The 25,348-nt window shown below is 48.1% G+C and overlaps 12 protein-coding genes across 12 annotated transcripts; 6 read left to right on the forward strand and 6 right to left on the reverse strand.

Annotated features, from left to right (window-relative positions):
- Window positions 1-274: 274 nt before the first annotated feature.
- ASPZODRAFT_130293 (hypothetical protein) lies at window positions 275-3,104 on the reverse strand. Its single transcript, XM_022722473.1, has 10 exons — window positions 2,412-3,104; window positions 2,258-2,334; window positions 2,123-2,174; window positions 1,884-2,058; window positions 1,791-1,826; window positions 1,672-1,731; window positions 1,104-1,607; window positions 891-1,051; window positions 545-820; window positions 275-489 (listed from the first exon to the last, which is right to left on the reverse strand). The coding sequence occupies exons 1-10, from the start codon at window positions 2,637-2,639 to the stop codon at window positions 400-402; spliced, it is 1,659 nt and encodes a 552-aa protein (XP_022582824.1). The 5' UTR covers window positions 2,640-3,104; the 3' UTR covers window positions 275-399.
- ASPZODRAFT_130294 (hypothetical protein) lies at window positions 2,885-5,436 on the forward strand. The gene is made up of 6 exons (XM_022722474.1): window positions 2,885-3,137; window positions 3,199-3,270; window positions 3,336-3,785; window positions 3,846-4,067; window positions 4,128-4,408; window positions 4,520-5,436. Exons 1-6 carry the CDS (start codon window positions 3,034-3,036, stop codon window positions 5,089-5,091), a joined length of 1,701 nt encoding a protein of 566 aa, XP_022582825.1. The 5' UTR covers window positions 2,885-3,033; the 3' UTR covers window positions 5,092-5,436.
- ASPZODRAFT_158060 (hypothetical protein) lies at window positions 5,130-6,780 on the reverse strand (the record flags this gene model as incomplete). Its single annotated transcript, XM_022726341.1, has 6 exons — window positions 5,130-5,477; window positions 5,547-5,822; window positions 5,893-6,178; window positions 6,256-6,549; window positions 6,626-6,663; window positions 6,732-6,780. 6 exons carry the CDS (start codon window positions 6,778-6,780, stop codon window positions 5,209-5,211), a joined length of 1,212 nt encoding a protein of 403 aa, XP_022582826.1. The 3' UTR covers window positions 5,130-5,208.
- A 692-nt stretch (window positions 6,781-7,472) lies between these two features.
- ASPZODRAFT_158062 (hypothetical protein) lies at window positions 7,473-9,346 on the forward strand (the record flags this gene model as incomplete). The annotated part of the gene is made up of 9 exons (XM_022726342.1): window positions 7,473-7,616; window positions 7,720-7,894; window positions 7,958-8,015; window positions 8,080-8,143; window positions 8,203-8,243; window positions 8,301-8,507; window positions 8,588-8,924; window positions 8,993-9,075; window positions 9,147-9,346. 9 exons carry the CDS (start codon window positions 7,473-7,475, stop codon window positions 9,190-9,192), a joined length of 1,155 nt encoding a protein of 384 aa, XP_022582827.1. The 3' UTR covers window positions 9,193-9,346.
- Window positions 9,347-9,405: 59 nt separating this feature from the next.
- ASPZODRAFT_14462 (hypothetical protein) lies at window positions 9,406-10,155 on the reverse strand (the record flags this gene model as incomplete). The annotated part of the gene is made up of 1 exon (XM_022725024.1): window positions 9,406-10,155. One exon carries the CDS (start codon window positions 10,153-10,155, stop codon window positions 9,406-9,408), a length of 750 nt encoding a protein of 249 aa, XP_022582828.1.
- A 1,462-nt stretch (window positions 10,156-11,617) lies between these two features.
- On the forward strand, window positions 11,618-12,941 carry ASPZODRAFT_63011 (hypothetical protein; the record flags this gene model as incomplete). Its single annotated transcript, XM_022729120.1, has 2 exons — window positions 11,618-12,428; window positions 12,496-12,941. The coding sequence occupies 2 exons, from the start codon at window positions 11,618-11,620 to the stop codon at window positions 12,939-12,941; spliced, it is 1,257 nt and encodes a 418-aa protein (XP_022582829.1).
- A 723-nt stretch (window positions 12,942-13,664) lies between these two features.
- ASPZODRAFT_130297 (hypothetical protein) lies at window positions 13,665-16,140 on the reverse strand. The gene is made up of 6 exons (XM_022722475.1): window positions 15,742-16,140; window positions 15,590-15,660; window positions 15,377-15,524; window positions 15,271-15,306; window positions 14,160-15,206; window positions 13,665-14,102 (listed from the first exon to the last, which is right to left on the reverse strand). The coding sequence occupies exons 1-6, from the start codon at window positions 15,889-15,891 to the stop codon at window positions 13,761-13,763; spliced, it is 1,794 nt and encodes a 597-aa protein (XP_022582830.1). The 5' UTR covers window positions 15,892-16,140; the 3' UTR covers window positions 13,665-13,760.
- Window positions 16,141-16,459: 319 nt separating this feature from the next.
- On the reverse strand, window positions 16,460-17,833 carry ASPZODRAFT_62153 (hypothetical protein; the record flags this gene model as incomplete). Its single annotated transcript, XM_022729059.1, has 1 exon — window positions 16,460-17,833. The coding sequence occupies one exon, from the start codon at window positions 17,831-17,833 to the stop codon at window positions 16,460-16,462; it is 1,374 nt and encodes a 457-aa protein (XP_022582831.1).
- Window positions 17,834-18,538: 705 nt separating this feature from the next.
- Window positions 18,539-19,133, forward strand: ASPZODRAFT_113080 (hypothetical protein; the record flags this gene model as incomplete). Its single annotated transcript, XM_022721051.1, has 4 exons — window positions 18,539-18,752; window positions 18,833-18,904; window positions 18,981-19,014; window positions 19,083-19,133. Coding segments are annotated over exons 1-4 (267 nt in total), but the record flags the coding sequence as incomplete, so codon positions are not given.
- ASPZODRAFT_130303 (hypothetical protein) lies at window positions 18,788-21,460 on the forward strand. Its single transcript, XM_022722476.1, has 4 exons — window positions 18,788-18,904; window positions 18,981-19,208; window positions 19,280-20,518; window positions 20,593-21,460. Exons 2-4 carry the CDS (start codon window positions 19,160-19,162, stop codon window positions 21,060-21,062), a joined length of 1,758 nt encoding a protein of 585 aa, XP_022582833.1. The 5' UTR covers window positions 18,788-18,904; window positions 18,981-19,159; the 3' UTR covers window positions 21,063-21,460.
- A 414-nt stretch (window positions 21,461-21,874) lies between these two features.
- ASPZODRAFT_130306 (hypothetical protein) lies at window positions 21,875-22,959 on the reverse strand. Its single transcript, XM_022722477.1, has 2 exons — window positions 22,768-22,959; window positions 21,875-22,662 (listed from the first exon to the last, which is right to left on the reverse strand). The coding sequence occupies exons 1-2, from the start codon at window positions 22,937-22,939 to the stop codon at window positions 22,205-22,207; spliced, it is 630 nt and encodes a 209-aa protein (XP_022582834.1). The 5' UTR covers window positions 22,940-22,959; the 3' UTR covers window positions 21,875-22,204.
- A 450-nt stretch (window positions 22,960-23,409) lies between these two features.
- ASPZODRAFT_61817 (hypothetical protein) lies at window positions 23,410-25,179 on the forward strand (the record flags this gene model as incomplete). Its single annotated transcript, XM_022729014.1, has 3 exons — window positions 23,410-24,362; window positions 24,424-24,730; window positions 24,784-25,179. 3 exons carry the CDS (start codon window positions 23,410-23,412, stop codon window positions 25,177-25,179), a joined length of 1,656 nt encoding a protein of 551 aa, XP_022582835.1.
- Between the last annotated feature and the right edge of the window lie 169 nt (window positions 25,180-25,348).

Raw genomic sequence — 25,348 nt, forward strand, 5'->3', positions numbered from 1 at the left:
TAACTAGCAGCTACAGCTCTCCACATGGATGCAAACATAACAAATCTTATCTCTAAGAAGGGAGATTTGATTAAGAGGCAGAGCAGAGTATTAAGTAAATATTAATATTAAATAAAGGAACTCTTTTAATTTTCTTATAACTTATTTACTTTTAAAAAATATATATATATTGTCATGCTGTTTAGAATATTATAAGATTGACCTTTATATAGTTTTACCATCATAGTGCTAGTTTATATATTCAACACTTCAATAAAACTCTAGATATGATTGCTAATTTTGCAAATTAGGAAAATATGTTATGACTCTAAGAAATCTAATCATAAAGAGGGTATGCAATAAATTAGCCAGATGATATATAGAATCCCAAGGACAGCCTTCACCTTTCTACGACTGGTTTTATTGCTTCTTCGGTGAATTCTCGATCTTCTGCCATCCCATACCAAAGCTCGAAACGAAAGCAATACAACCGCCAGCTGCGGCAAGGTACTGATTGGCTTGTTAGCTTTCAACCAGGAGTGAACAACAAGGTGTGTTGACTTACAAAGGTTCGAGTAATTGCAAGATTGAATGCAAGTAGCACACCAGGAAGATCTGCCTTATCTGTAACCGTTCGGAATGCAGTAGCTCCAGCCGCAACAATGGCCTCGACATTGGCATTCGGAGCATACTTGTGCAGAGCAGAAGGAAGCGAATTGTCCATGATTGTCTCCGCAACAGAGAGAAAAACGGTCCCGCCAAAATACTGAGTAAAAAAGATTGAAGATGTAGCAATGGCAACCTGGTTGGCTGGGAGGAAGGACTGTACAGCTGTGAGGGGCTGGTTAAAATGGTCAGCCAAGGTTTTTAAAACCATATAAAAATCGGGGAAAAGTGAATGTAACACATACCATTTGCATTACGGATCCCCGGCCAGCGCCTGTCAGTATCTGATAGCCAATCCAAGGCCCGGCGCCAGTCCATGGGTAGAATGTAGACATCAGTCCAGCACCAATTGCGCTTAGCGCACTTCCAAAGAGTGCCCACGGGGTGCAGCGTTTAACAACCTGGACTGCCTAGAATTAGCGTATTATCTGAGATGGAGTGATTTTCCTGTGACGAACCGAATTTACCAGCAACCACTGAGCCTATGGCTTGGGAAATCATTGAAGGCAGAGTCCTTACTCCGCTCATCGTAGGGCTAGCTCCTTTAACAGCCTGAAACCAGAGCGGGAGATAGTAAGATAGCATGAACAGAGCTCCCATCTGGAAACCAGCGACAAGGCATCCAGCGGCCACGAGTCTGTTACCGATGATAATCGGTGGGATCATGGCACGGTCGCCCCTATGCCACTGCCACCCTGCAAAGATACAAGCCATTACAAAGGAGCCACAGAAAAGCCCGATCACCGTAGCAGACTTCCAGGGGTATGTCGAACCGCCCCAGTTGAGAGCTAAAAGGAACATGGTGCATGCGGGGGCAAAGAGAGCAAATCCGATAAGATCTAGTTCTCGAAGAAGAGGCATGAAGTTCTGTGTAACTGGTTTCTTCTCGATCTGCTCGGGAATCCTCATGAGGAGGAGAAGGAGGCATGCAAGGCCGCCAGGGGGAAGATTGATATAGAAACCTTCACTTGATGTCAGTTGCTGAAAGAAATACACTACGATAAAAGAATAGGTAGTATCACTTACACCAACGCCATGAGGCATGCTGGGTTAACGCACCGCCAACGACAGGTCCAATTACAGAGCCTGTAGCAAACCCGTCAGCTCAACTCTACCATTGCCCGTCAATGGTACGGTAGACTGACCGATGGAAGATATGGCAATACCGATTCCGACGTAAACTATAGAGCGGTCCTTCATCAGTACACAGACCTTGATATACTGGGGGATATACTCACGCGGTTTTTTATCTCTTGGAACCGCAGCAGCGATAATCGTGAATGCTCCACTCAACAATCCTGCTCCACCCATACCTTGAACTGCTCTTCCCACGATAAACATATTCGATGAGACTGCAACCGCACTCAGGAGGGATCCGAGCATAAAAATTGATTGGAAGACCAAGAACGTGGCCTGTCAGAGAAGAATTAGACACAATGGAGTAGATCGAGTAAGGATGATGCTGACCAAGACTCACCTTCAGAGGACAGAACGTATAGATCTTGCCTGTAAGCGGATTCAAGGCACAACTGCGACGGGACAGAAAGATATCAATCAGTCCAAAGACCCTCTGGGGGCATGATATCATCTTTGTGACCCGTTTCAAACGTACTTTGTGAGAAGAGCCGCACTGCCATACCAGCCGATGTCGTCGATCGAGTTAAACTGGGAGGTGATTTTGGGAACGGCCTTTTGCAGATCCCCCACGAATCAGCCATGTTTATGCCACCTTCAAAGAGAGAAGTCACTAATGCCAGAAGTCTTACCGTTGAGACAATCGAACCGTTCAAGGCGATGAGCAGGATGGTGAAACAGAGGGCAAAACTAAGAAGCAGTAATCTGGCGCCAGATAGGGTTCCATCCCCGCCATCAGCATTAGGCTTTAGCAAATTCTTTTCAATATCTGGTCCATCTGTAGCCTCAATGTTATTGGTACTCGTGGTATTCGGCTGGATTTCTGTCGTCTCTGAGGGCGTATCACTGTTTGTATGCATCTTGTTTTTACTTCACGATGAGACTCCGCTGCTGTTTTCCAACTCTTCTGATCCAGAGACAGAGAGCTACTGTGCCTATAGGCACTTTAATATAATGAAAATTCATGCTCCGAGTGCTCCGTTCTAAGACATTGCTTGTCATAACATAGTATTGCTGCGAAAAGGATGTGGTCAGATCGAGAAGACTCCCATGATCCTCGCGTTAGCGTCGGAAACGGGTGCTCCGTGTCCGTTCCTCTCTCCTATCTGGTACCGCAGTTTCATCCATCAGCTTATGTTTTTCTGAACGGAATGCGTCCCTTTTTTTTCAAGGGGTGCTAAGTAATACTGCCCGTACGCCACACGGGTAGTTATATATTAATTTTAGCGTATTTGTTGCTCTATTCCGACTCCGATGGACGAAGCCGCCAGTGGCCGAGGGCCAACAGCCTGCCATCCCTGCGCGAAGGCCAAAGTGCGCTGTGAACCGTCAGGTAGTGGCTGTGTTGTTTGTAAACGGTGATTTTAATCCAAAATTGGGGTTCTGAATCGAAGGCTGATGTCTTTGCGCGTGAGCCAGATGCATGAGGTTGAATAAGGAATGCACCATCCAAGCTCCCGGGGCCCATAAACGCAAGAGGGCCAGAATTCCGTAATGTTTACCTTGGCATATCAATACGTCCGGCCACAGGCTAATCGAAGTCAATGACGGCTCAGCGAAATTGCTCGTCTTGAAGAAAAACTTGATGGTGTGGCTGCAATCCTAGCGGCGTCCAAAAGAGACTCAGATGACTTGCCTCAGACAGCCCAAAACACTGTGCCCAGAGGTGAATGGCCCCTAGCTCCGGCAGGCTTTGGCAACAGTTCCTTTTCAGACGATAATTTCTATCCAGACGGTGACGAGGCGCAATTAGTTCTGGACGCCTATCGGCAGACAATGATGCCTTATTTCCCATTTGTTGTGATACCGCCGAGCATAACCCCTCTCGAGCTTCGGCAGGGCAAACCTTTCTTGTATAGGACTATCATGATGATTGCATGCCAGCGTAGCTCAAGCGATCAACTGGCTCTCAGTAACTTGGTCAGAGACTATTTCATTCAAACAGCTTTGGTCAAAGGGGATCAGAACCTGGATCTGCTTCAAGGTCTGCTTGTTTTCCTAGGATGGTAGGTGCTCCCTGAGATCGCCCATTGCAAGTACCTTATCTCACACCAATGCAAATACAGGTATCATGTCCACCTACAGTTTCGCGCCCAATTGTCCAATCCGGTTCATCTATTGATGGGTTTGGTTGTGGACTTGGGCCTGAATAGTCCCACCGATGTGCGAGGAACCACAGGACTTCCGCTTCACTTCTTACGAACTTTTTATTTCGAGACACAGAACCAGAGAGTGCGCACTCTGGAGGAGAGGAGAACATATCTCGGCTGTTTTCACCTGATTGCTACGTTAGTGCAAAGATCCGGCCTTGTCCTGACATTGTTCATTGATCTTCTGACATTATATAGAATATCATTGTGCAGCCGAGATATGTCCCCATTAAAATATACCAAGTACACGGATGAGTGTTGCAACGCACTTAGCGAGATGAAAGAATACTCAACAGACGAGTACATTATTTACCACATACGACTGCACCGAGTGGGTGAAAAGATTCGCAGAACGTTATGGGATGATCGCTTCGACATCACTTGGAATATGTCAGCGCCGTTGGGGATGTGTGTGCGATATTTAGAGATAGAGCTTCAACGGTTCAAGGATTCAATACCTTTCGACATGCCCCAGCAAGGTGAGTGACTACTCTTGTTTCAATCTGGTCATGGCTTGTGGGCCTTATACTTGATATTCTGCATCTGCAAACTGTTGGCCCTTTTCTAACAGAAAGAAAAAAACCTTCCAGCGCTACTTCATCTGTATGTTCATACCCTTGAAATATCCTTATACAGCATTGCACTCAGCGACAACCTTTCGGATGGAGACTATAGCGAGTGTCAAATGACTCGCTTTAACATCCTTCACTCCTGCTCAATAGCTACGAAGGCTTTCTTTGATCTGATTTCAAATTTCAAGCCGGAGATGTCCATTGGCATGCCGTACACGTGTTGGTCACAGTCCAGTCAAGCAGTCGTCGTGCTCTCCAAGCTTTCGCTCTTGAAAAACGAAATCTGGGACGAAGATAATGCCCAAAATATGGTTGACTTTACCAAAGAAATTGATAGGATGTCGAGTAAAATCAAAGCGTTACAATCTTGGGATCATGGTGGGAAATTTCGACATTTTGTTCCAGACCTCCCCTTGAGAATTGAATCACGACTACAGTTCATGAGAGAGATCTATGAGAAGAAAAACTTTGCTCTGGCCGAGAGGAAGCGCAATCTGGTCGATTCAAACATTGACCTGAATTTGGAATATCTTCCCTCGATGCCGATGTTTGATCTGCTGGACGGAAATTTCTGGCACGAACTTTTTTGAAACGGATACTGGAGAATGGACATGTATTAATTATACGAGTCATATTATTATCTCTCTTCTGAAACCCTCTGAATATATGCTGGCTGTTGCATACTTGGATGTATAAGTTTGTGATATCTACCTGCTGCTGTTATTTTGGGCTGCCTTCGGCTTTTGCTTCAACCCAAGCTGGAAAAGGGGGGATTCCTTCAGCTGGCTCCAATTGTGAAGCAGCATGCTGTTGAGATTCGACTGAGCAACGGCCTCCTTTCCTCTCACCCAGACTTCCTTCTCATAAGCCGTGACTGCTGGGTAAAGTGAGCCTGGTGATTTATTTTCTAATTTGGCGATCTCGCGACCAAGGAAGGCAGCATCCAGGATCGCATTGTTCAGGCCTTGCCCACGATCTGAGTGGGGAGAGGTTAGTTACATTGTAAAATTTTCAGATCGTCATATTGGCTAAAAGGTGGACTCACGGAACGTCATGGGATGTGCTGCGTCTCCAACGACCGTAACGGTGCCATTGCGGTTATCCCAAGGCTGTGTTTCCCAGTAGGACAGTCTGCTATGCCAGACTTTGGTCCCTTCCGGGAGGCTCTGAAAGACGGAACGGAATGGCTCTGCAAAGCTGCAGGTTATTTCCTTCAGGCTCTCAAGAATTGCATCGCCAGACAAGCCTGTGTCTTCGTTGGAAATCCACGAGATCATAACAAGGAACTCCCACTCTCCTGGCTCTCCCTGTGCGTTATGAACTGTAGAAATAGAATGAACGTCCTATTTAGAAATCAATTCTTCAACGGCAACGTAAAGGCCTCTACTTACTCCCGACCCAGCCGAAATAACCATCAGGATGGAGGATAAGACAGTATCGTGGGTGAAGCTCTTTGACTGCCAGCGCGACTTCGGCAGGCAGACGGGGCACTGAAATCGAGGATACCACTGGCGAAGGGTTTAATGCAGCCTCTTCCTTTCCGACAAGAAATTCACGGACACGCGAATGGGCACCCTCGGCACCAATCAACAGTCGCCCACTCGCTGAACTGCCATCTTCGAATGTGACGCTAACAATACTTCCATCTGTGTCAATACTCGCCAGACGCTTGCCCCACTGGCCCATGAATGTCAGTCTTTCGAACCTGACAATTGATGCCAGTTCAGGGAGGAAATAACAACATGTTGGCTTACTTGGACATCAACTCCAGTTGCAATCAGTTCGAGAAAGGCTCTCCGCTTCAGGCGAAGACTGTACGGAGCAGGAAAGGCCAGGATCCTTTCGCCCGTTTCTCCGTTGAAGGAAGGCAGGTAATCCGTATCTGCAGGCTTGTGCAAGTCAACTTGACATGTCTCAAGCTGATTGATAAGCTCCGGCGGCAGGCATTCCGACAGGTTTGACTGGGCCCAGTACACGCCATAATTCCAGTCTCGTGGCCGAGCATGGGGAGTGGCGTCCTGTTCGAAAACCGTGCAAAGGATATTTTCCTATAGAACGGGGGCAATCAGATTCTCACTCTAACGACTATTCTTCTTTGTCCACAGAACCGAGTCATGTTCGCACCTTTTTCAAGATTTGAGCTATCAGCAGACCAGCCGCCCCTGCTCCAAGTCCGCAGTTAGGATCCCAATTGGATACGAGGGTCTCGAATGCGCTGAAAACCACTCACCAGCTCCTATGATCAGTACACGATCGTGATCCTCAGCGACTGACCCCATCGTGACACTGGTCAGCCTGGTATCTCGGTGGCTTTGATCGGCGAGGCCAAGAAATTGTTGGAAGAAATCACAAATTTCGTCTGTTACACAATCGCTCACTACTAAATAGGATCTAGTAGCCTTGAGAAGTGAACACCACTGCCTTTTATAATTGCTACTCACACAAACCAAGCATGGGCCCCATGGTCAGCGTCTTCCTATGATAGCTACCGGTCACTTTTGAACTCGACCATACTACACTACAGTATCAGACTCGATGTTCTATACCAGGTATACTGACTAACTCGTATTTTCGACCCAACCCTGACATGTGAACGAGGACCATGATGGGCTACTACGGAGTACATAGAAAGAAAGCACTGTACTCCTCCTGGTTTACCGTCATCTTGCGGTGCCCGCATTAGACTACTCATTAGCGTGGCATGGGGTTCGATGAATAGACCTCTGAGCTCTGGGTGATATGTCCGTGCCCTACTTCTCATTGTGAAGGGCCTCTGTCACATAAGGAGAAAGTAATATGCATAATGATAAAGTAATCAGAATACTCTGCGAGCCTCTCACAGGTTAAGAAAGCCCGCAGCTAGGGTGGTTGATTTTCAATGCCACTCGCCGTATAAACTCTAGTAAACGCGAAGTAATTTCACACCATACACTTTCTTCACTTTAAAACCCGGAGCAAACCCGCTGCAATAATGATTACTGGTCCAAGAGAAGGAGGAGGAGGAGGAGGAGAGCAGCAATCCGTTGCAGCTGGTCCGAAGGAGACCTCTCCGACCCCTGCAATATCCCCAGCCCCACCAGACGAGCTGGCTAGAGAGTATGGCATCAACACCGAGGTAAGGCTGCATACTAGTACTGATTCTCCTATGCTAGGTTCACCCTAGAAGCTCTCGCCTATGACCTGGTATCTTGTTGCTGACCGAAGATTGCCTTGACTAGGTTCCTGAACCGACGGATTTTCCGGATTTGCACGATGGTGATGACGACGATGGAGGTATTGAGAGTGATGGCGACTCTGTTTTTGACGAGAACAGCATCAACTCTGAAACCACATCACTTAATTCATCTGTGATAAAGTATAGGGAGGAGATCGGACGACGATACCATGCTTACGGTTTGTCTAGAGCTCATTTCACAAGACTACATTCATTGGGTTGCATCTGATCTCAACTTTAAGGGACCATGGAGCATTGGGGTCCAAATGACGAACATGCTCAGGAGCAACAAGATCTGAGGTGGGTTTGTCCTATGTGTACTGCGGAGCACTTGGTTATTTGCTAAATTCGATTCATTTTGCAGCCATCACTTGTGGACGCTGGTTTTGAATGGGAATCTCTATCTTGCTCCAATCAGAGATCCAAAGGTTAGAAGGCCGCCCTGACGGTGCATATCCAGTGCTGACTGCGGATGCAACAACTGCAGAGTGTTTTGGATCTAGGAACCGGTACAGGAATCTGGGCTATGTATAATAACCCCCGAAATCTTTTTCCTAGAGATAGTATCCCTCTGACGCCAGCAAGTGATATGGCCGACGCCCATCCGCAGGCGGTTGTCAAAGGCATCGACCTGTCACCGATCCAGCCGTCATGGATTCCCCCCAATCTCAAATTCGAAATCGATGACTACAACCTGGAGTGGCTCGACAAGGGGAAATATGACTTAATCCACGGACGTGAGCTACTCGGGACCGTCCCAAACTGGGTGGAGTTCTATCGTCAGGTTCTTAGGTAGGCCACAACAGCCATTCCTTTCCCTTCCTTTTCTTGTAGGATTTATCAACCTCTCAATAATCTGTTATGTTGTTTAGTGGCCTTAAACCAGGCGGCTGGTTCGAACAGGTTGACCCGACCATCTTCCTCGTCTCAAATTACGGCACTCTACCCCCTGGCCACGTCTTCCATCAATGGAGCGAGCTTATGGACGAGGGAGGCCGTAAGGCGGGCCTGGATTTTAATACCGCTCACCACATCAAGAGATGGCTCGAGGAAGTCGGATTTGTCAACGTCACGGAAGTGAAAATGCCGATACCAGTTGGCAGTTGGCCTAAAGATCCCCGCCAGCGAGAGATCGGCGCCTTCAACCAGCTCCGGATCGAGCAGGGCGTGTTGGACTTTTGTGGACGCAGATTCACCAATAATCTTGGAGTAAGCTTCTCCATCACATGCCCACAGCTGAATATCGTCTACCCAAGTCTCTGGCTGATTCACCACAGTGGTCACGAGTGCAGCTTGAAGTATTCTGCGCCGCTATGAGAGACGCAGTGAGGGATTCGAAACTCTTGGCTCATCACTACGCGTAAGAAATTCAATTTTACTGCATATTTTTGTTAGAGAACTTGGGAATTATCGTTATTGATACAATTTCAGGTATTTTGTCTATGGCCAGAAGCCTGGGAATCTTGGAAATGAATGATGTACATCATATGGATGGATAAGCTATCTTGTTCCAATACCAGGAATCCCCCAGTATTGAATACAGTATTCCGTTTGAGGTCCATGAAAAAAAGAGCTATACTAGTAATAATTTTACATTTCTGGAATCTTGCACCTTGAGCAAGCCACCGAGCAAGGTGTGGAGCCGAAAAGAAATGCCTCAGTTGAAGAGCCGAAAGCAATATACCTCAGGCTAGTAGTTATAGCTTTGTAAAATTGCAGCGTGGTACATGTCAACCTGATTCGGGTACCTTGCACCTTGAGCATTTGGCATGTACTGGTGATCGACGGGTCCACGAATGATAGCATTAGGGATGTTTTGAACCATCCCAGAATAGTCACCGAATGTAGAGCCTAGAAGCTGAAGATCTTCTGGCTGGGGATTCACTCGATTTATTGAGGTCCGAGGTTGTTTTCGTAGTCTTAGCTTAACCCCTTGGTCTGCAAAAGACTTCGAAAGGAGGGTGGACTCGGCCATTCCAGGGAAGCTCTTCGGCAGCGATACCGTGAATGGTTCTGAGATAATGGACTTCAAGTTCGTGACGATACTATCGTTCTGTATTTCGAAGAGCGTAAACTTTAATCGAAACTCCCCAGAGATCCTGATGGAGAGATCTCCAAAGACGAAGAAGCCCCCATCGGTATTATCCAGATCCTTCAGATGATGGAGGGATGATACTGACGTCCCTGCTAAAGCTGTGGAAGAAGAACCCACTGGAGCCGGAAGATCCTCCGTGGCATGGCAGACGCTGCAACACAAGATATAGTAAGGACTTTGGAGGTAGTGTTGCGCAAGATAGCTGTTCTGTTCCTTCACCTGCAGCTGCACAATCGGTGGCGGATCAATAGGTTTGCGTGCCTTCTCCTTATCCCCCGCCACTCGTGCCCGTTCAGGCTGTTGGCGAATGATCAGGTGGAAGTCTGAACTGTCGTTTGGTACCATTTCCGAAGGTTTGTCGGTTTTTGGATTAATAGGGACGCTCTCCGGCGATTGATGTATCAAGTGAGTTACCTTGATCTTCTCACATTTAATCAACGGCATCTCTACTTTAACACGGTGACTCATCTCACTGGCTCGGAAGTATAATATAAAGAATGACTTATGGATGACGCAGTAAGTACTCTTACTTTCTACCAGGAGTCAGTATTGCTGCCTCGATTGAGCGGACGTCTTCTGCCTACCTGCTTCTCCAGTAAAGATATCAGGACACGCTAGTTCTTGGTATTCATACTATTCGACATCTATCACTGGTAAAGAACTACCAGTAGTTAGCATCGAAGAGAGAAAGTCAAATGTACCCAAGCGATAAAGGGATTCTGCAAGCTATCCTCGACCGTAGTGTGTGAGCAACCAGCTACTCGAAACTTACTGCACGGATCGATTATAAGCTTCATCCGCTAGGCTTCAAGTTCCTCGATCTTGGAAAGTTGACGTCTAGTAAAGCAGGTAGCTATTTCGGTGTTGACGGTACCAAGTGAAAGTCTGGGGGTGGTTCCAGGGTAGAGCTGGTCGCTCTTTCCCTGTCCTGGGGCCCTGGTTGATCTACTTTCCTTTTCTGGGGTGAACAGCTGCCTGAGGTTTGTGTCTGCCTCAAGGCCATTTCTGCCTGAAAATCAGTGATATCTTACTCTAGTTATTCTCTTGCTTTCCTTTCCATCTTCCTCTTCATCTTGTTACTGATCGTTTAAGCTATTCTGTGTATTATTTACACTGCTTCTCTCTTTATAACACTAAATCCTTATTACTGAACAATCTACCATATCAAAGTATCCTGATACTTTATATTCTATTCAGAAAACCTAACTCCCTGGGTCTCAACTACTTTTCATCAGTAACTGAAGCCTAGAAAGATCTGCTCTCTTTTATCAAATTCCAGTGAAAAACGGAGCGTCTTAAGGCTTATCTTTCTACAGGCCATCTAGCCTAGGAAATGAGTTGCAGTAAGATGGCCCCGAAGCTTGATACCTCCTCGTCACAGGGGAAAATCGTCAACATGACCTCTTCAATTCTGAGCTGTCCCTCCATGGAGAAAAGAGGCGGCACTACCTCTAGTGATCCAGCTGAGCCACTCACACCACCCGATGACACGTCTGTGTCGTTGCCGAGACCGTCTTTTGATATAAGACAGCCAGATTTGAAGCTTCAAAACTATACGACGCTCACTCATAAGCCTACCTCCACGGCAACAATTTCCTCCATTTCATGTATACCCTCGTTCGACTCCTCTGCCTCTTCTAGCGCACCCACGCCTGAAGCTTTGTCTCACAAGAACTCATCTCGTTCATTCCGGCACTTCTTCCGCCGTTTCAATGTCAACTCTGCAGAAAATCCAATTAAGAGCTCTGCATTACATTCAGATCTACCAGAAAATGCGAAGCCCAACACACTGGCCGTCGATATGGGTATGGTTTCCTCCCTGCCATCTGTTGACGACAATATTAGAAAGGTCTCCATTCCAAACTCCTCTTCTCTGCTTTCCACAGGCCTCAATGGTGACCATGAACAACAACCTCCCCATCCTCCTAGCGCAGGATTAAAACTACGAAGTACAGACTTAGAAACCTCTCAGGAAATCTCAGTTGACTTCTGCAAGCTTCATGCTGAATATGTCAACTCTAGCAGGATTCCAGGTAGACGAGGAAAAGAGGTTGGAGTCGGTACCACATCTACCGTGAGGGTCATGTATGAAAAGGGATCTTCTAAAACTACCCTTTTTGCAGTCAAAGAGTTCCGCAAATGCGCCCCAGAAGAAGATAAGAAGGAGTATGAAAGATGCATCAAGTCTGAATTTAGCATTGCGGTTAGCCTTGACCATCCCAATATCGTCAAGACGGTGCGGCTTTGCGTTCACAATGGTCTTTGGAACCAAGTGATGGAGTATTGCAGCCGAGGTGAACTTTTTGAAATTGCGAGGAGAAAATACATCCGGGTTGAAGACCAAATGTGCTTTTTCAAACAAATCCTTCAGGGTGTTGCCTACTTGCACGACAAGGGTATCGCCCATCGTGATATCAAACTCGAAAATATACTTCTCACCGAAGAGGGTCACCTCAAAATCACCGACTTTGGAGTCGCAACAATTTTTCGGAGATCTCACCCTGGCATGGAATCCGCTTCGGAGCAGGATCCAAAGGATTCAGGTGAAATACGCAGATGTAAGCCAGGATTTTGTGGAAGCTTGCCATACGTTGCCCCGGAGGTGCTAGCTGAGAAAGGTATGTTACACCAGCTGAGGAGAAGAAATGAGCCATTATTTCTCTCGCTGACATATTTTATTAGGAGATTATGACCCCAGAGCCATTGACGTTTGGTCCTGTGGTATTGTCTGTGTTGCCATATTGATGACCGGCAAGCCATGGAACGCGGCCCTTCCAGAGGAACCTCGCTATGCACAATTCTTGAAAGGGTGGGAAGACTTTGCCAAACTAAAGGCTGGAGGCAATCCTACTATCACAGGCCTTGATATCCCTTCCTGTGGACCATATTTCAAAGCTATTCGCAAACCATCTCTCCTACGCCTTGTATTGAAAATGCTGCACCCTGATCCAAAATACAGGATTTCTATCCATACAGCATTGAGACAGCGTTGGGTTAGGGACATCGAGTGTTGCTGCCCGGACCCAAAGGACTTGCCGAATATAGACTCTTCTACGGACAGTTGCAGGCCAAAGTTTCTAGTGCAACACAAGCATTGCCCAATTGAAAAGAGAGGTCTGTTTAAATGGTAACTTTGACGTTTCACTATTGATGTTCAGGTATCCAAGCTCTATATCCATCAATAGTCAACTTATGATATGTACCTGTCAAGACCAAGCTTGATACTTCTGATACTGGAAGACCAGTGATTCTAAATAGGTTCTTGCTCCTGTTTATGCTGACTTTCAAGTCCAAATTCGTGATTTCAATTCTGAGTGTCCCATACCTTGCTATCTCTTGCCTTTGTTGATTAGTATTGTTGCTCTCAAGTTCTCGCTGTGCCTCTGGATAGGAATGATGATACATGTAATGGATGGAACGCAGTGTATGGATTGTTTCAATTCAATTTTTTTCTCTTCGACTCTAGTTTCTTTGAATCGATTGGATTTCTTTGAATCGATTGGAATTGATATGAAGCTAGTGGAAATCTAAAGAAAATACAACCCTTCCTGATATGTTAAAGGAATTGGACGCAATGATTCGTGGTCCAGTGGCGTTTGTATGAATTATTTACCTGAGTTATATTTTTTATTACACTACTATTCTATCATAATGGCTTCAAATATGATAAGACATAAGATATTCTTTTGGAGTCTGCTGAGGCCCCGGCGTTCGATACCACCAAGTCTTGTGGTCTAGTATCCGTCTCTCTTCAAATTTGTTTTCGAATCTACGTACGATGTAGGTCCCGAGATACGGCATAGTTCAAATATATTTCCCTATTCTATGATTTCTCCTTCAACAAGTCGACAGCAAGCTCCTTGAGTTTGAATTTTTGGATCTTCCCGCTTGCTGTTTTGGGAAAGGAATCCGAAGAAGACAGAAAGAAGACATATTTGGGCACTACAGAATTAACCACCGCAAATTCTTTTATAAAAAAGGGAAGAAAATAAGACAGCGTCGAACATACCGAGATGGCTGCTTAGCCTTTCACGCACCCAGAGCTTGACCTCCTCGTCCGTGATGTTCGACTGATTGGTTCGCTCACGCGCTACCACAAAGGCCGCGACGACCTCTCCGTAGCGGGGGTCCGGAACCCCAACGACAGAGATATCCGAGATGCCCGGGTGCGCGAGGAGACAGTTTTCGATCTCGAGGGGGTGGATGTTTTCGCCGCCGCGGATAATTAGGTCTTTGATTCGTCCGGTGATGGAGATGTAGCCGTCGGGTGACATGGAGGCTTCGTCTCCGGTCTAAGTGAAGTATTAGAGTATCGATATTGGCAAGAAATGATGGATTGCAAAACTTACATGCATCCACACCTTGCCATCTTCGTCCGGGTACATCACTTCTATTGTTCGCTCGGGGTCCCCCCAGTACCCCTTCATAAGGAGATAGCCACTGACTGCTAGTTCACCCTTGGTGTTGACGGGGAGTATCTCGCTCCGATCTGCTGGATTGACGACTTTGGCTTCGACGTGAGGCACCAGGCGCCCCACGGAGTTGATGCGTTTGTCGAGCGGGTCGTCGGTGGTGGTCATGGCGGAGACAGGGCTCGTCTCCGTCATGCCGTAGCAGATGGTCAGTTCTGTCAGGTGGAGGATCTCGTGGAGTTTCTTCATCAGCTCAGCGGGGATACTGCTGCCAGCAGCGATGCCGGTACGGAGGTACTGGAATCCTTCGTAGGGTACCTCCCCGCTTTCGATCAGATGAAGTTGTTCCAAGAACATCGTCGGGACGCCGTAGAGCGCCGTACATTTCTCCTCCTGTACAGCATTTAGCGCTGCGCCGGCGTTGAAAGATTCCGAGGGGAAGACAATTGCAGCGCCGTGTGTCGCCGTCGCCATGTACCCTAGTATACAGCCAAAACAGTGGAAGAGCGGAGGAGGGCAACAGACGATGTCTTCTGGAGTCAGGAGCATTCGATCGCCGATGGAGGCGCCGTTGTTCAGGATCGAGCGATGGGAAAGGCATGCAGCCTTGGGCATGGCGGTTGTTCCAGATGTGAACTGGATGTTCACAATATCGTGGGGTGAGAGATCTCGAGGCCCCAAGGGGTCTCTGTCCGCTGCCATCCCGGACATGACGGAGAGGAGAGGGGTAAGGACACGATATTTTGATACATCTACTCGGCCAGCAGAGTTATCCACAAATATGACACCTTTTAGTGAGGGAACTGCGGCTGAAGCCACCTTGGAGGCCGAGACATCCTGGACAATTTCTTGGACGAGGGGGAGGTTGCTTCGAGGTTCTTTGCGAGGGAGATTGGCCTCTGCGCTGATAACCAGATGGCTGGCACCGAGATGGCTCAATGCTGCAATGACCTGCGAGGCATTAAAGGAGGGATTCAGAGGAACCTACAGAATAGTTTCAGGTTAAAGAAGAGTCGATTTGCGGCTTGAGAGGGAAGTGAACACTCACAAGAATGGCACCAAGCTTGAACAATGCATAAGTGATCTAGAGAACTGTCAGCTTGCCCTGTCTCCTGTGTTCAAATAGGTTTCTGTTCAATCTTTGAAAGCCGTACAATGGCGTATTCAACGGAATTGCCCAGCATAACCCCCACGCGGTCTCCCTTGCTAACACCCTCGGCCTCGAGGCCTCGAGCCAACGCATTACTCTTCTCATCGAGTGCTGAATAACTCAATCTCTTGTTCTGATGCCTCGCTACCACACTTGGAGAGTACCATCAGCCTTTTTTTCTGCCCGAAAAAGAAGGTGACGAAGGTGTTTAACTGACGCTGTCTTATCCCCGCATTGCTGGACGATCCGCGAGAAGTGATCCCCAATCGTGGACTCAATCAAGGGCGGCTATTCAGAATTAAAGAATCGAGTTAGAGATCAACTTGACGCAAATGAATCAAGGAAAGATAGTACTTATGGTGTGTGTACCTCAGATGGTCCACGCGCATAACTCTGGGTCAACAACCCTCGTTTGAAAAAGGGCGAAAAGGTCGAAGGATATCTCCTGCGAGATGCCTGCACAGACCTGCATCTTGGTAGAGAGGTATTTATTTTCGAATTGAACAAGTAGCCACGCATATTGTCTGTCCCTGTTTATTTGGCTTCTTAGTAAGCTTATATTCAGAAGGAACGCCGGTTCGGAAGTATAGATGAGTATATATATTCAGCGGTCTGGAGAGCCGTAACCACTTCACATTGGCTAGAACAGGTACACCGGTTCTCAAAAACAAACCAGTGGAACCTGTGCGACCATGGAGAGGCGAAGAGGTGAAGAAGTTAATACTAGGAGACGGTTATCCATGGAATAGAATGACTTGTAACCTTCCCCGCATGCCTCGACACGAGAAACGCGGGGTAAATAATGAGCTATGGTCTGTCTGTACAGGGATGGAGTATTAATAGTGTTTACTCTAATCATCTAAATATCTAGTTGTACACTCTACTATCATTTCATCATTGCTGCCCTGAACTGATACCGAGAGCCCCTTGCTTCTTCACTGTTACTAGTGATTTACTGTTGATATATAGTAGTAACAAGAAATTATAGACGATCTGAGCTAATGAGAGACAAGAACCAATTAGAAAATCAGGGATGAAGATGACACAAATAAAACAATAGCTATCTATCAGGTAGGTAGGTAGGTAGTTAGTTACTATTGCTACCTTCTGATTCACTGTGGTAAGATGAGATGCACCCCTCCTCTCCACACTTACATGTTTTATTCTTCCAATAATCTGAGCCATAGTTGATGGTGATCTCCTCATACATACCAATGTCTCGAGAAGCCTCGACCGTCATAATCGTCCGATTTCCCACGGTCCTCCTCTCGAAGGAGGTCGACGCGTTACAGGAATGATTGATATACCTGGTCCAGTTCCCAAACCGCATGGGAGAGATCACTGCGATGGCTGTCTCGCTATCTGTCTTGCTCTGCTGGACGAGAGCGTACACCGGATCGTCGTCATAGTCATCAGGGCAGATCTCACCAGCAAACTCACCGAGAATGTCGCCAGCCTTGAAGTTGGCTAGGGAACGCACCCCGATCCCCTTGCCGGGGTATTCGACCAGCTCGACCATTTCACCGGCGCGTGAGTCTAGCGTGCAATCGCATAGGTCTTCGGAAGAGCAAATATCACAGGTACCGTCGACCGATCGGCGTTTGGTGGGATCTTGGGTTTTGGACGGCCAGAACTTCGGTCGAAAGATACTCTGGTCGATATGGACTCGCTTGTTGCCGCTGGCGTCGGTCGGGACACGGAGTTTCTTGTTCAGCGCGATATACACTTCGTGGGGGTGATCAGCCCGGATCTTCGGTCTGGGCCGTAGGCGATGGTCGATCTTGCGTGACCTATGCTTCCCATGCTTCAGTAACGGTCCGCGCCAGTCCAAGCCTCGCAGGCGTGCAAAGGTGCGGATGCTGGTCATGTTCCGGGCCATCAGGCCGAATAACTTACGCCGTAATTCACTGGACCCCATACGGCAGACTTGCCTGAAGGCCTGGGACCACGCGCAGATGGCGAAGATCCGGAACCCCACGCGGCTCCAAGCAATCCGTACGGCCGTCGCCTCGTTGAGATCTTCACTCGTCGGGAAGTTCTTCTGCAGCAGCTCTACCTTCAAGAGTTCGTTTACGGTGATAGCTCGGTCCACAAATTTGGCGGCTGATACGCTGTCCTTCTCGTAAGGGAGCGGGTCGTGACCGCTGGATGCAGCCTTTCTGTTCAGACAGACAATTGCGATGTCATGGTAGATTGCCGCCAGTATCAGCAACGTGTCCGTGCTAGTATATTCGGTCTCATCGGAGGTTTCAACGGAGCTGGCGCGGGCAGAGGAAACACGCGAGGAACAGGAAGAGCCGTCTGGATAGATTCTTGTCCGCGAGCCGAATCTGACCCTCTTGCGGGGAGATGAGGGAGAGATGGTGGTATCCGGTGAGCTGGAGCTTCTCTTCCGTGGCGAAGAAGACAGGCTGATCAGCGAGGAACTTGGACTTCTCCTCCATGGCGAGGAAGCAGACATTTTAGCTAGGGATGATATCAGTATACTTAGGATTTTTTTGTCGAGAGAACTTTGGTCAGTCTGTAGGTTACGATCGTGCGGGCAATAATTGTTGAAAGGGACAGTCCAAGAGCTTCCTTCCATTTGGGCCATGGCAAGCTTATAACCACATCAAATATCGGATCCCACAAAGGACTTTCTTCTTTCTTCTTTTCATTGTTTCTTTTTTAAATGTCCGATACTTGTTGCTTTCAACCTGACAATCCCTTTCGGTCCATCCTTTGTCAGTCCTGCCATGATCCTAACTTGAAGGAAACAACAGACAAAGAACCTGCAAAAAAGCTATAGAATCTGTCAGCATAATAAAGAATTGCTTCTCTATGGCCAGAGAGAGTCAGAGACACGTTTATAATATTGACAAATAAAAAGTGTCTATGGCAGTATTGGTATAAACTGTGTTGCAGGCGAGGTGGGCCATCTTCCTAGACTAGGTACGGAGTACATTCTGAAGAGACAGCAGCTAGGAACTAGTTACCACCTATCAGAGATAATCCCGAATAAAAGAAAAATCACCACTGCAAATGAGAATGGCTCGATTAAAAATATCCCATAATTACTGGGGTAATCCGTACAAACAACTCGTCAAGAGGAGGAGTTGTCGGGTAAGCGAAGAGGGACCGGCGAGTGGAGCATCTTGTCATGTGGTGGGGGAGTCCCAACTACGACGACTACTTAATGCCTACCAAGTAGACACAGAAGCGACAGAAAAAGGGCATCCCCATTGCCAGACCATCTCTTCCTCGCGGTAGCAGCTGGTGTCTTATCCTGCATGCAAAGCAGCGGAGAATCAGCCATGGGGACCGAACCGACTGAGGAGGCCATCGCCAACTTCGTCAGCTTCACCAGCACGACGCCGGAGATTGCGGTTCGCTTTCTCAAGGTAAGACGGCTCTCGTCTGAGGATTGAGATTTTTTTGTGATGTCGACTCAATTGTGCTTTTCTTTTTCTTTTCTCTGCAGGCCCATAATTTGGACTCGGCCAAAGCGATCAATGCCTACTTTGAAGATCCGACCCCTCCAGTGCAGTACGAGGTGAGACCGAGCGCCACACCGAAAGCACCGTATCAAAGTCGGTCACTGACTAGATAATATTTGTTTTGATATCCAGGCACAAGCCTACTATGAGAACCAGAATGTGCCGTGTACGTTTCCTACGTTTCCCGCCAACCGCCCCGTTCGATGAGGGGTAAGCTGACGACGATCGTGTTAGCCTTCAAAATAGAGCATACAGATCCGGTTCAGGGCCCGAGTTATGCAGCTCCTTCACGGCCTCCTTCGAGAATAAATATGCATGATGCTGGCCAGCCGCTGCAAGGTCCGGATACGGCAGACAAGGGTGAGACGGTCTTGTTCCTGGTGGGTGATGAGTTCCGACGGCTGACTGGACGGGCTGTTGTGCCAAATTAGGGAATCCTGAAAAGGGATTGTCACTAGCGGAGCAGGAAGAACGTGAACTGCAGCAGGCTATGGCCATGTCACTGAACCAGGAAATCGGGCCCCAAGAGACCGGCGTCACATCAGTCAATCCAGCCACGTTTGGGAAAGCTACTCGCGATTACTACGAGGAGAATGCTTGGGCGATGACATTGATTGACTCCAGCGCGAGAGAGATCATCATCAGTCCGGATCCTGAAGATCGCAAGCGAACAGACGATCATCCCGTGTTCATTCGCCCATCTCAGGACAGCCCATATCTAGGCGGATTGGTGACGATCCTCCATTCGATTCCCCTGGCTCGCGAATCCCTTCTGTTGAGAAGCCATCTTCTTCCCAATTATGGCCAGGACTCGCAATGGTGGAACGGACAATCCATCAACCTGCCCAAGGTGGTGACGATGCAGAGCGCACAAGATAACGACATGGAGTGGGATGACATCCTATATGAGACTCAGAGACTGATGGCCTTCCTGGACGGGACGAACCGCGCGTTCGGAAGTAGCGATGCTTTGGTTTCCCTCAAGGCAATCTCGGATAGCTATGGATCAGAAGGTGGCATTGGCCGATTCCTGGAAGCCTGGCAAGGTGCAGCGGTTCGAGCAACCCCGGACAACCCATTGGCTGCCACGTTTCTCTCACGCGCTTTCAAAAGACCGCTGGCGGAAAGCACCGAGCCCATTGCCAAAGAGTTTTACACTCTGGACCCCTTTGTGGACCGGTCACACGGCCAGACGTTATATGATGTCCTGGACCGAGCGGTGTGGTCAGATCGACCTGGCGAACAGCTCGACGATGTGTGGTTGGAACATGTTGCTGATGTTCTGACGATCAAACTAGAGACCTCTGACAATTTAGCAAACTCTGTCGATGTCAAGATCCCGTCCATCTTCTACCCCGATCGTTACCTTGAAACAAACAAGGAGCTTGCCCGTGCCTTTCGTCAAGAGAGGCTTCAGGCGATGCAAGAGATAACAGGTCTCGAGACTATGATCAGTCGGTTTACGATGACGAGCCAACTCATTTATACTGGCCTCGAAAAAAAGGATATCTTACAGAAATCTGCGGAAGCTGCTCCTGTGGCCATGGCTAATAATATGGCTGATAGCGCCAGTCAGGAGCAAACTAGCCCTGAAGAGACAACTCCAAAGTCTGATCGACTAGTTCAAGAATTGAAAGACGCAGCTCAAAGGATCGAAACGAAGCTAAATGGTAATGATCTGTTCTCCCTCTCCACTCCCAGAAAGCCAGAACCGCACACAATTTACTAATCACTGGCTCGATAGAACTTATACTTAGCCGAGCGGGCGCTCTGGAAGACCTTCGGAAGTACACCAAGATTCTGACTGAGCCGTCCGAGTCCGAGGCACAATCTCCCCAGCACAGATATACCTTACGAGGCGTGTGTACTCAGCCTCACATCACCTATGTACTACGACGCCAGGCTTCCCCTGATGCCGAAGATTCGGCGATGACTGATACGAAGCCTCAAGATGAATGGCAATGGTGGAGAATCAGTTTTTCAACTGATGATGGAAAGACACAGCAAGCAAAGAAGACTCAAAGCGGTAATACCCCCGCTGCTCCGACGAATTCAGACGTGGTCGGGTATACGGCTTCCAAAGTTCGCGAGATCGAAGTCTTGCGTGCGGCTCGCGAGGAGTCCAAGAGCGTCATGCTTGTCTACGCTACCAGCAACGCAGTGGATGCGCCAGTGGAGGCCCTTCCATCTCAACTTCAGGTACCCAATTCCTGAACGTTAGCTAAGAGAAGAGGAATGTTAACGACGTTTCTTAGAAATTCGTGAGTCAGGATAACGAACTTTTCGATGCGGAATTCCATCCGGCACAAGATATCCCAATTGCGAACGAGGAATATATGGAGGGCCAGATACCCTTAATCACAGGACAGACTGGTATGTCGATTTTCTTTCCTTCCTTATTTCTTTTCTTTTTCTTGGCCTTTTTTTCTCCTCTACACATCATACACAACGTTCCCCCCCCCAATGATCCAAGTTGAAACTCGCCCACCAACCAACACCACGCTACAGCCACGGATGAGATCGGTCAGAGTGTTAATGTGTTCGACTATGAAGTATCCTCCTTTGGAGAAGATCCGGCTCCCCGCGAGGAGATGAAAGAACGAGGCGGCCCGAGCTTGCTAGGCCAGCATATCGCTACGGCCACCGGCACGCCTGCTGGTACTGGCGCTGTGTCATCGTCCATGCCGGTTGAACAAAGGTGGGATGGGCCCGATGATGATCAAGACGGGATGGCAGACCATATCGAATACACGAAATGATAGGTTTGTCGAAGTTGTTTTTTTTCTTCCTCCTTTCTTTTTTCTCTTTTAGTCTGCCGTGTGTGAAAATTAGAATGAAGACAATTATGAGCAGAGGGCGGAGATGATCAATTTGATTGTGATTTGTATTATAACTATCTGTAAACCGTCTTCAGTATATTCTTTCTGATCCTACTTTTACCATTGGAGAGATCCAAGTCTCCGAAATAGATACGATGTTCGCATCAGCAGATCATCCAGATGCTAGTCAACGTGATTCGCCAGTTGTCCATATACGGTACAACTCGGGCGCTCGTTTCCTGGCGAAAAGAAGTGTTCGTGGTAGGGATGTATAGTCGTGGTAGATGGCAACCATCAGGCTAAAAGCCCCGATGGGACATTGCAGTGCCAGCAATCTTGACTAAACCCTAGCTTCAGCTAGCACAGACGGCGGTGGGAATGTTCTCGAATGAGGCCAAGCATCTGACGGTCGAAGAGAGACCTATCTTCGGCAGGGACAAGCGCCAGCGCAAGCTCCATGGTGGACATCTGAAGAAGTTCTTGTCCGTTGTTTTCTGACCCCTTCTAAACAAGAGCGAGAAAAAAAAGAAACGCTTCTCAGAAATCTTGAACACCCGTCTCGCCCTGAAGATGCGACTGGACATTATCGTCCCCTTCTGTATTTTCGATAACCCATTCCGGCTCTTCATCATCGAAATATCGCTCTTGCTCTTCATTCCAATCATCGTATTCCTCATTCTCGTCCACGGTTGTATAATCGAAGTCTCGGTCTTCACCCCTCAAAAACCGTAGCTCCATATTCTGTCGCCAAAGCTTCTCTCCTTCTTCCTTGTCGAGGGGAATCTCGTCTCGGTCCTCGGCTAGAATCTCCCCGTTCGGACCACGGGTGTAGCTGAGTATTGAGTGAGGGTCTGGATGCGCGAGAGCGTCCAGCTTAGCCTCTGATCGCATGATGTCTGTCTGCAGAACACCTGAAAACCCCTTCGCTCGCCCCTCCGCCTCTCGTTCTTCTGTTGTCTGGAACCGACGGATCAAACGGTCGTACAGGAGAGGGTCTGTAGAGCTGTGTGTTAGCAGAGTAATGTGTGCGCGCGTTCTTAACCGCAAGCCATAAGACCCCTGGTCAAGTCAGCAAACAGGAAAACATAGAGCAAGAGGACCGGCTAGCTCGAGTTCAGCAGAGAAGTATTCCGGGTGCGCGTCTAAATAACGCTTGCGACGGTTTCGCACTTGCATAGCGGTAGGCGTTTCCACCGGCTTGCTTGGCGGTTCAGAATTCTCCTGCGCATCAGAATTCATATCTTCCTCCGGGTCCAAGGGCAACCAAGGCATTGTATAGCTGTTTCCCGGTGTTGGGAGACTGTAGGAACATGGTGAGCGGGGGGAGGTTTCAGAGCTTGTTGCCTTTTGCGTCAGCGGAGCTCAGAAGGGGCCGGAACTCAACGGACTAAGCTTGACTTGACCTCAGGAGAAAAAAAAAAAGCTCCCCCCTTTAACTCCACCTCTGGCCAGCAAATTGATTATCGCTCGACAGCTTGAATTTGTTGGATTATGGATTAGCAGTGTTCTGCGGAAGATAAATAATGTAAGGCCATCTCTAGACAGAGTGATTCTAGGCTTTCTTGGTTGTCGCTTGTGCTGCTGGCGTATCACCAGAGCTTAGAATATCTGCACCCACACCATTTGAGGTGATTCTAAGAATATTATGTGCTGATAGCGTTCTCCTAGCTTTAATCCAGAAGGGTATCCCAGCATAGTTGTCAACTGTGAATGAGAGAGTTGCTGGTTTGACTGTCGACAAGATGGCCCCTTCTCAGAGAGCCCCCCCCCAGCAAATCAACTGGGAGAGACTGGCTAGAGGCCTGGCTTTGCTTTTTCTGGCTGCCGCTTACTCTCCAGTGATTGTCTTGACCCTTTCCCCGGTGTATGGATCCTATCCGTCTACCTTGTTCCACGTCTGGGGAACACCGGTTGCTGGCGCCGCAGGATGGTTCCTGAAGGACTACATCATCGGCCTGTCGCGTCGACAGGCTCTTTATTGGATTCCGGTTGTGGCATTCTGGATTCCCACGGTGGAGTACTTCCTCTCGCAGCTGAGTACGACTTGGGGGACACCCGCCGGCCCTGCGGTCACTGAAATGTTGACCTACTATCCCTTGATTCTTTTGTCGGTTGCCTGTGGTGGCAAGCTGATTCAATCGGCCTTGGATCTGAAAAGCCGTGGTGATGTTGTGGCTGAACATGTGCCGTTTATCGGCTCTTATATCGTTTACGCTATTGGCGAGAAATTTGCCAAAGCGTTCATTGCCAAGGTTATTGGTTCGATGTTCTTGTTCTCAAGCACGGGTTTGCAGATTCTCCTGGCTATCCTGTATGCTGCCACGGTTCCCTCAAAGTGGCTGCTCCTCGCGATCCCATCTATCCTCTTTACGCTCACCTCCAACGTTCACCTTCCATTGGGATATACAACTGCCGCCCTCAACTCGGCCCTCGCCGACGAGGGATATCATCTGATTGCCCGGCAAGAATCAACAACGGGCTACATCTCTGTTCTTGATAATTTAGACGATGGATTCCGCGTCATGAGATGTGATCACAGCCTTCTCGGAGGACAGTGGACGAATGCAGAGGGTAGCTACAACCCTGTCGTTCCGGATCCCATCTACGCTGTTTTTGCCACTCTCGAGGCCATCCGGCTGGTTGAAACTGAGCAGGGCGAGCCTCGAACAGATGCATACAGCAAAGCCCTTGTCATGTAAGAATTAACCTTGATGTTCACGTTGTTATGCCCAACCTATACCTAACTTGGTAAACAGTGGCCTGGGAGTTGGGACCACCCCGGCAGCTTTGATCAACCATGGAATCGAAACTACCATTGTTGAGATTGACCCTGTCGTGCATAAATTCGCTACTGAATACTTCCATCTGCCGCGCAATCACATTGCCGTCATTGATGACGCCCAGCGTTTTGTACAACGCTCCATCGCTGATTCAGAGTCAAAACAATATGACTATATTGTTCACGACGTATTCACTGGCGGCGTTGAGCCTCTTCAGCTTTTTACTCTCGAGTTCTTCAAGGGGTTGGACGCGCTCCTCAGCCCCGACGGAGTGATTGCCATTGTAAGTTGTCTTTTCAATGTCCGTCGACTTCTTTTCTAATTTTTTCGTTACAGAACTATGCTGGAGATATTACCCGCTACCCTGCTGCGTTGATCGTTCGCACGATTCGGTCCGTTTTCCCAACCTGCCGCATTTTCCGTGAAGCTGGACCCTCTGGCGAGTCCGATTTTACGAACATGGTTATCTTCTGCAAAAAGGCCACATCCACGCCCTTGAAATTCCGAGCACCAGTCGAGGCGGACTTCCTCCGAAGCAAGGCGCGCAAGTCGTACCTTGTCCCTGAGAATGAAATCGACGTTACCAGGTTCGACACAATCGAAAAGGGTGGAAGAAGATATCTTGTTTCCGAAGAAACCGAACGCCTGAAGCACTTCCAGGACCAAAGCGCCATTGGACACTGGACCATTATGAGAAACGTGTTGCCTGACGCTGTTTGGGAGAGCTGGTGATGTAGATCTGTGTTTGCGAGCGAATAAGTTTGGTTTCTCCTTTTTGAACTATTGAAAAGCATGGGTATCCGATGCAAGAACAGAGACTATCTATATGTACTATATCGACATGAAAAAACATTGGAATAAAAAAAACACAAAGAAATTGACCCAGAAGACCACTACAAGA

This window comes from Penicilliopsis zonata (genome assembly GCF_001890105.1).
Source record: "Penicilliopsis zonata CBS 506.65 unplaced genomic scaffold ASPZOscaffold_4, whole genome shotgun sequence".
Taxonomy (NCBI): Eukaryota; Fungi; Ascomycota; class Eurotiomycetes; order Eurotiales; family Aspergillaceae; genus Penicilliopsis; species Penicilliopsis zonata.